Here is an 8,944-nt window from a genome sequence, read left to right as displayed (position 1 = left end):
CGGGAAGGAGAACAGAGGAAAAGTCAAGAGCCAGCTGAGAGAGAGAGTTGCTGGTGGAGAGATGGGACCATGATGGAGCACGGTGGTGAAGCCAAGGGGATCTGGAGCTGAGGTGCGGGTTGAGCCTTAGCAAGGAGTCTTTCTTAGTCTGAGAGGGAAGAATCCCCCAGGAGGTGTGAAGACACCCCGTGCTGAGCCCCACCCCCAGCCATTCTGATTGAGTAGGTCTGCAGTGAGGCCCCATATTTTGTCTTTCTAAAAAGCTCTCAGAGGGGCTTCCCTGGTGGTGCAGTGGTTGAGAGTCCGCCTGCCGATGCAGGGGACACGGGTTCGTGCCCCGGTCTGGGAAGATCCCACATGCCTTGGAGCGGCTGGGCCCGTGAGCCATGGCCGCTGAGCCTGCGCGTCCGGAGCCTGTGCTCTGCAACGGGAGAGGCCACAACAGTGAGAGGCCCGCGTACAGCAAAAAAAAAAAAAAAAAAAAAAAAGTTCCCAGGTGATGCTGATGGCCCTGGGGGCCACACTTCAAGAATTATCAGAATATAGGGAAGGAAACTACGCAGACAGATTTTTGAGGGAGAGAGACATGATGGAATCCTTTCTGCTCTTGCCAGTGATATGAAGAGCTCCCTTTGAGATCCAAGAAGAGTTGCCCAAGCTTTGGTCACTGCATTTGTCAACACTGGAAGCACAATCCTTTAGAGTTATGGAGGAACTTAAAAAAATCAGATGCTGGGGTCCCACCCTTCACCAGTGGATTGGAGTTCCTCAGGGTGGGGGTCCCTTCCTTGGAACTGTTAAAGCTCCCCAGGTGATTCTCACTGAGGAGGCATGGTTGAGAAGGGCGGCAGGTGGGTTAAATGGGGATCCTACCTTCCAAGTGGGAAGGTCTTAAATGGGATGAGTCTAAGAATCACCTTTTCCCGGGAGTGGAGCTCCGGAACAACTATAGAGATGGATGCTCTGATTGAGAACCACTCTCAGAGGCCATCCCTCATTCAGGTACAAATGCCACCTCCAAAGACCATGTCTCCTCCTACAGCTCCTGCTCTCCCTTTACTGGCTCCTGCCAATTATTTTCCTTTTTGGCTGAAATTTCTACTTTTTGTTGGAAGTGGAAGAGGGAGTGAAGCTGCCAAGTGTCACTGGCAGAAGTGACAAAAGTAAATGAGATAGGGAGCGGCAGAGGGATTGAGAATGTGCATGAGAGAGAGGGGAGAAAATGTGAGGCTTCCCAGAAAAGCAAACAATTCTCTGATGGGGGCGGCCAGGAGCCTAGCTGGAAGCTGTGCGTGAAACTCGCAAAGTGGAGAAGAGTTACGACTCCCACGTTCTGATCAGGATTTCAGCGCAGGGAGCTGTTTGGCAGAGACAGTCTTTAGTATATCCAAAACGCCTTAGTAACAGTCTACACATAACTGAATTTTAATAATGAAAATGTTAATGCCCACGTAAAACCCAGAGAAAAATGTATGGAGCCTTTCGGCCGCAGGCATCTCTCCTTTTTTTTTCCTCTTCTCCCTTCGCTGGTGCTTCCTCCTCTTTATTTCTGGTCTCCAATGGGTCCCCGTCCAGCCTCCCAGAGCGCAGTCTGCGCAGAGAGGGGGCGCTGCGCGGCAGGTGTCGGCACCCGGCGCGCACCTGTCCCGCGAGCGCCTGGTGTCCAGCAGGGGGCGGACGGCGCCTGCTCCTCGCGCGGCCCCGCCCCTGGCCGGGAGGACCCCGCTGCGGCTGGGGGCGCGGGAGGCGCGGCCGGCCCGGCCCCCGCAGGGCTCAAAGGCGGCGGCGGCGGCGCACCGGCAGCCGCCTAGGACGCGCGCCCGCCCTCTTCCTCCCGCGCCGCCTCCCATACCTGAGCGGGGAGCGGCGCCGCGCGGCCTCTCCCCCGCCCGCCACTCCTGCCCGGCCGCCGCTGCGCCGCCGCTGCGCCGCCGCCACCGCGGGAGTAAAGGTCGCGCCGGCCGAGAGCGAGCCGGCCGCGGCGCCTCCAGGAAGCCGGCGGGGCAGGTCGGGGAAGAGAGGAAAGAACCGAGAAACTCTCGGGCAGCCCGGGAAGATGGCGCCAGACGGGCCGGCCGTGGACTGAGAGCCGCCGGGGCCACGAGGAGCCGGGACCGCCTCCCCCGGGACACGAGCGAGGGCCTCCCGCTGGCCACGGGGTCCGGGCTCGGCCCGGCCCGCGGGGGTCATGTCGGTCAGCGAGCTCTACAGCCAGGTGAGTGCGGGCCGCTCCGGGCCCGGGGTACGGGTGAGGGCTGCGGGGCGGGCGGCTCTCTGGGGCGCCTTCTCCTGCGGCTCCGCGGGGCTGGGAGCGGCGGGGGACGCCTCTCAGGCTCCCCCTCATCGCCGCCTCCGCGCCCCGAACTTCGGGTGGCGGAGAAAGTTTGGCTGTTCCGGGAGCGCCCCGCGGTGACCGCCCGCGGCTCCCGCCCCGGCCAGGGCTGTCCCCCGCTCCCCGACGCTCTGCCGTCGCTGTCCTCGTCCCGGCTCCGTCCGGCTGAGGTCCCCGAACTGAGGGGGTGTCCCCGCCAGCTCGGAGCCTAGGGCGCGGGGACCGCCCCCCGCGGTGGTCGCCTGCTCGTGGACCCCACCTCGGTGCTCTGCAGCGTGAGCTCCCGAGGACGACCCTCTCGAGTGCCAACGAGGGGGAACCCTGAACTTGGGGGTGGGGTATTTCTCAATTTGGGGGTGGGGAGAGAAGGGGACTCAACCTGCTGTGAGGGGCGCGGAGGCTTTTGGGTGGGTAAGCATTGGTAAAGGATGCTCGAGGGATCTGGAGAAGAGCCCAGGGAGGCGCTTTCTTACTTTGCCGCGGGTGGGCATTTTGAGGCGGCCCCTCTGGGTGGGCACTCAGTGGGCTTCAGTCATTGCGGGAGGGGGTCGGAGTAATGCTGACTCGGGGGTGGAGTGTGGATTTCCAGGATGTCCTCAAGGTCAGAATGGATGCGCAGGGCTCCTTCATTAGAGTCGGGAACAGGTGCGGCCGCAGGACTCCCCGCTTCCGCAGCAGTTGCTGTGATTAAAGTTAGAGACCAGCCACCGCTTCCCCAAGCGCCCACAGCCGAGCTGCAGCCGCCCGGGCCCCCTCGGGTTTCAACTTGGCGTTGAGGGGCGGTTGAGGGGGTGAGGGGCCTTTAAGCTACCCCTCCCCCCTTAAAAAATAAGTTTTGCATGGCCGTACACCTCGTCCGCCGGTTTTTCTTCTCTGTGGCCGGGACACGTTTGATAGTGCTTCGTGCCCACCTCTTCGTTTGCGGAGGGGTGCGCGGTGCCCTCGTGGGTTGTGGGTGTGTGATTCCCAGGACTTGGGCCCGGGCCAACAGGTCTGGGCGGGGGAGGAAGAGCTACTTCCGCATCCTCACCTGGCGACTGCTCAGAGCTGCCCCCGCGCGTGGGCGAGCCCTTCAGCTGGGTGGGCTGGCCACCCCTTTTCGTTTGAGGAATTTTCGAATCCCTTCTTCCTCCTGGAAGGGGTCAGGGCCGAGGCGGGAAGACGCGAGGTGGCAGTGGAGGGTGTAACCTGGCTGGGGGCGGGGTCACCATAACCTGGTGCACCTGCTCCGCCCCCACCAGGTCCCCTAGCAGCGACCGCTGATGAAAGACAGCTTCTGGGAGGAAAGGATGTGAGTTTCGAGCCAGGGGTGAAAACTGTGGCGTTTCTGGCTTTGGAAGAGCACCCTATCCCGTTTACCCGTGGGAGTCTTGGGAGGAGCCCTCGCAGTTGTTTCCCTGAAGCAGTTATCCGGAACCTCAGCGGGAGGCTGGAAACCAGCGAGGCAGGGAAGCTTTGTCACACTAAAGCGCACAAAGTATACAGAGTGCACACTCAGTATACCTGCAATGTATCATAAAGTACTTTATCAGACAGTAACTAATTGCTGTATTATATGAAGCTAATGGGCAATTGAATAAACCCTTAGGTTTTGGATCCCTGATTTTGAAAAACAAGAACACTGCGTTGCTTTTAAAGACAACTCTCAGGGAAAACACTCAATTTGATTTTTAGTTAGAAATGAGTATACTGCATGTTAATTATTAGGAATGATGAGTTAGGGGGAGTGTGAGCTAACGTTCCAGTGTACTTCTTTTTCTTCTTTTAAAAAATTATTTATTTTGGCTGTGCTGGGTCTTTGTTGTGGCGTGCGGGCTCTTCATTGTAGTATGTGGGATCTTAGTTCCCTAACCAGGGATCGCACCTGGGCTCCCTGCATTGGGAGCACGGAGTCCTACCACCAGGGAGGTCCCCCAGTGTACTTCTTCTTTTTTTTTTTTTTTTTTGCTGTACGCGGGCCTCTCACTGCTGTGGCCTCTCCCGTTGCGGAGCACAGGCTCCGGACACACAGGCTCCGCGGCCATGGCTCGCGGGCCCAGCCGCTCCGCGGCATGTGGGATCTTCCGGGATCGGGGCACGAACCCGTGTCCCCTGCATCGGCAGGCGGACTCTCAACCACTGTGCCACCAGGGAAGCCCCTCTTCTTGACTTATGGATATAGGGACAAAAAGGGTTCACGAGGAAAAGGTCTTGGAAAGGTGCTCAAGGTGCTTAAGAAAAAAAGTAGCTTCGTTGGTGTGAGCGTTTGGCATACTTAGTCCAAAAAGGGTCTTAGAATTTCTCCCTAAGGCCCAGGAACTGTACCTCACTGTTAATGGGTTTCTAGTTCTTAATCATTTCTAGGTTTATGAATCTCAAATTGAGATTCTTCTGTGGCCCACGCAGTAGCTTCCAACCAGAGCGCATCTTGAGCAGCTGTTACTTTTTCTGGCAGAGTTGAACACACTTATGCTTTACTACGAGAAGCAGTTGTGTTGTTTCCTAACCACTGTCACCCCACTTGCTAGGCTGGATTCTCAGTATGCACGTGAATCACGAATTATACAGAGAAATTGTGCCAGTGACTCAGATTAACTTTGTTTCTTGGGAGAGAAGATTTGTTCATTTTAGTGTATTATCAAAATATCCAGTGTTCCTTTTTATTTTTAACTTGTTAGTGGGCTTTTCTAATGTGAGGAACACTGGATCCAGGCATGCACTTTAACGTATTATGCATGATGGAAATAGTGATCTATTATGCCAACAGCATTTATGAGTGGGATGGAAATTTTAAAGCCCTTTATTGATTATACCTGTTGCTTTAGTGACGTGGTAGGAAGGTATTGTTACTGGAATACGAGACACTCATGTAAGTATATAAATTAGCCTGTAAGTACTATAAATAGTTTCAGGTAAGAATTTGGTATATTAGTCTATTCCCAGTTACCGAAGAAAAGACTTTCTTCTCTTCCTCCCTCCACGTTAACTGTTTTCTTGCTCTTCTCTTTGTCTATCTTTTCTCTCCAAATGGAGGCTTATATGCTATGTGGATTTTTTTTTGGAGTTGATTTTAGTCATTGGCAAAGGGCGCTTCCCGTAACAAAGGCACTCCTGTTTTCAGAAGACCCAACACCTTGCCTTTGAGAAATTACTTTCTTTGTACTGAGGTTTGTCTCAGTGGGAAAAGAGAATCAGAGTCAATGCCAGAGGCTTTGAGGGTGATGTCAGGGTGAGTCAGCCTCATCCACCCTTACAGAAACGTGGTGCTGATGATGGGCTCTCTTGTCACAGACGGCACGTATGTGACAAGTGTTAGTACTTTGCTTCCAACCCACAGGAAAAGACAATATTGTATAAATCACATTAGCCCAGGTCCCAGGAAGATTCCCAATCATGTGCAAGCATGGTAAACATGACTTGATTATGACAGATGCAGAAAATAGTCTGATTTTTAAAGTGTAAAATACATAACCTCTCTTTCAGGCTGAATGATACAACTCTTCTCTATACAAGGGTTATTCTGGATGAAAAATTTGAACACTGCTGTCTCAGATCATGAGGTTTTCAGTATGCTGCTTTGGTTCTAGCCAGCAGAGTGACTGGGAAATCACCAGGCTGAAACCAGCACCTTCCAATAATCCCTCTCCTGGTTGGTTTTTTGTTGATAGGTGGTGTTCTAAGCTGTGGATTTTTTGAGTGCTGCTAGGAGGTGACTTTACTAGTGGACATGCCCTTTGTGTGTCAATGATGGCTTTGAGCTCAGGGGCCTTTACGAAGGGTACTATTTTGGGGCCAGTCCTTTGGAAAGTAGCACTTGGGCTGGTGTTCTCTAACTGTCCCTCACCTGCGCATCAGGTAATGCAGCCTTCTCCCAAGTTTCAGTCTGGAAGGCAGCAAGAGGCTCATGTTCCCTCTGTGCCCACCGGTAGAGACACGAGGACCTGGAGGCCAAGGGCAGCAGATGCCGTTAGTGCTCTTCCGCCTGCCCCGTGCTGTCTGTCCTCCAGCGCACTGCCTGGCGCTTGCTTACTCCCAGCAGTCAGCACCTGTGTCACTGTCAGAGGTTCCCGGAGCCTGAGCATTGATGTCCCCCAAGGGGACAGTCCTTCAACCAATGGGAGTATAACAGCTGTAGCTTCCAGTACCTCCACCTTGGGAACAGAACAGCTCTCTGGTGAGGCCCACGCAGTTTCCAGAGCTCCTGTGCACCAGGTCTCTCCACGGGGGCCTCTTGGGAGAGCTTGCTTTTCAGCTGCTAGTTTCTCCCCATTTCCTTTCTGTTGATGTGCTCCTAATATTTCATTTCATTAGCTTCAGGATGGCCACCCATTAGAAGGCTTTCTGACAGCTCCAGGCCTGGTTGGAGTCTAAGTCTATTATTGTGCTTATTTTGTTCAACAGAGAGATAGCATTCTCTGGCTGTTGGAGGACCTCTGTGTAGAAACTAAAGAGACATTTTCAATTCTGGCATGTGTGTGTATGTGTTTTCATACTGTCATTTTCTGTGGTACAAGTTAGCTATAAACTATACTGCTGGGCCTCCCTGGTGGCGCAGTGGTTGAGAGTCCGCCTGCCGATGCAGGGGATACGGGTTCGTGCCCCGGTCTGGGAGGATCCCATGTGCCGCGGAGCGGCTGGGCCCGTGAGCCATGGCCGCTGGGCCTGCGCGTCCGGAGCCTGTGCTCCGCAACGGGAGAGGCCACAACAGTGAGAGGCCCGCGTACGGGAGAAAAAAAAAAAAAAACAAAAAAAAAACAAAAAAAAAAACTATACTGCTTATAATCCATAAGTCCACATACTGCCCTCCCTAAGCGATAGAGTATTTGTCACTATCCGTACAGGATTGTCAGGGTAAACTGGGATGGGTTTGAAATACTAGTTGACCTCTGTTTTGTAATTCAGTAGCTTCCCAAAAACCACATTAAAAAGCAGCCCATTTTAAAGTGAGCGGAGCACGTGTGCCCTGATGTACTTGTCTACACAAGCACATTTTGCATTGTCATTGGACAATAAAACCTAAATACACAAAGTTAACTAACAATCCAACATGACCCATGTGCCATGAGCAGAGAGCAGATACTCACAGTTACAGACGTTCTATAGAACCATCGGTCAGGTGGGCAGTGGGACATGAGTGGGCCCGGAGGAATGAATAGGCTTTGAATACACATGGAGACTGAGAAGGGCACTGTGAGTAGGAGATGGTAGAGTGAGTTTGAGCATGGACAGCCGTGAGTAGTAACTACAGTGGTATTTTAAAACTCTTTTGAAAATCTTAGCCTTACAGAAAAGCTGCAAAAATAACAGAGTTCCTGTTATATGTTTCCAGATTCCCGTGATGTTAACACCTCATAAGTAGAGTGCAATCACTGAAACCAGGAGATGAACATTTGTACAACACTATTAACTTGTCCTCCAGCCTGCTGGGAATTTCACCAGTCTTTCCACTACTGACCTTCCCTGGGCCAGGAGCACATGTACGGTTCCACGTTGCATTTAGCATCACAGCTGCCTCGTCTCCTCTGATTGGGGACAGTTCTTCAGTTTCAATTTCTCCTTTTGACCTTGGCAATTTGAGAGTATTGGTCAGTTATTTTGTAGAATGAACCTCAATTTGGGTTTGTCTGATGTTTTCCCATGCTTAGATGGAGGTTATGAATTTGTGGCACAGAAGCGATGTGCCTTCCTCAGTGCACCATCTCAGGAGATTTGTGGTATCAATGTCTCATTACTGATGGTGTCACTTTGACCCCTTGGTTAAGGTGATGTCTGTCAGTTTCCTTTTCTTGAAGACTGGTATTTAGAAACTAAGATCTGGGTGCTAGGTGTGCTTATTACTATTTATTAAATAGTCATTTAGGGATTACTGAGCCTAGAACTCAAATGTTTGATTATGCAGGCAAGGGAAGAAGAGTCATATATGACCTTGAAGTTTCCAGCTTGAGGATGGACAGAAATAAAAAAGTCGAGATGGGGCGAGGATAATGCTTGATTGTCACACGTTTAGTTAAGGGTGACAATGGTCTGTCTAAGTGGAAATATTTACATCTGAGGATGTATGAACGAGCTTAGAGGAGAAATGGGTTCTGGGGTTCTTGCAAATAAAAGATGCCTGGGTATTTGCTTTCCTCTAAGAAATGCAGTTGTCTTACAGCATGATTTTAATAAAGATGAGATCATGACCTTGGCATGGGCAGTCTGGCCTCTTTGGTCATGATCTTGCTGTGGACCGTACAGGGTAGTGCAGTTACACATTGTCAACTCTATGACACTTTGGAGCAGATACTTTCTGAGCCTTGATTGCTTAATCTGAAAAATTGGCATGGTACCTGCATTATAAGGTTATTGGAGGATTATGTGACCTGACATATGTGAAGTGCCTGCCTAGCGCAGTGTCTGGCACACTGTATGCACCTGGCAACTGTTCATCAGCTTATTTCCCCCTTCAGTCGTGATGCTGGATGGTGGCCTTTTCTCCTAACCCTCTCCTGCCATCCTGCAGGGATATTGGTCATAAGGGGACTTGGCGAGAGAGAAAGGGAAGAATTGCTACAAATGCATAGCTACCTGAGCAATAGACAATCCAGGCATGGGGGAAAAGGTTCCTATCCCCCACGGCCCCCTGGGGAAGGA

General features: G+C 52.2%; 1 protein-coding gene across 1 annotated transcript in view; it reads left to right on the top strand.

The window, feature by feature from the left end:
* Positions 1–1,922: 1,922 nt before the first annotated feature.
* The window catches only part of MYO5B (myosin VB), a 385,760-nt gene continuing 378,738 nt past the window's right edge, over positions 1,923–8,944 (top strand). The window contains exon 1 of the mRNA XM_082641132.1: positions 1,923–2,215. Coding sequence (XP_082497258.1) covers positions 2,189–2,215 — 27 coding nt within the window. The 5' untranslated portion in view covers positions 1,923–2,188. The remainder of the gene's footprint in view (positions 2,216–8,944) is intronic.

The sequence above is a fragment of the Mesoplodon mirus genome, assembly GCF_964341445.2.
Source record: "Mesoplodon mirus genome assembly, chromosome: 13".
Classification (NCBI taxonomy): domain Eukaryota; kingdom Metazoa; phylum Chordata; class Mammalia; order Artiodactyla; family Ziphiidae; genus Mesoplodon; species Mesoplodon mirus.
This window is presented reverse-complemented; position numbering and strand designations above follow the sequence as displayed.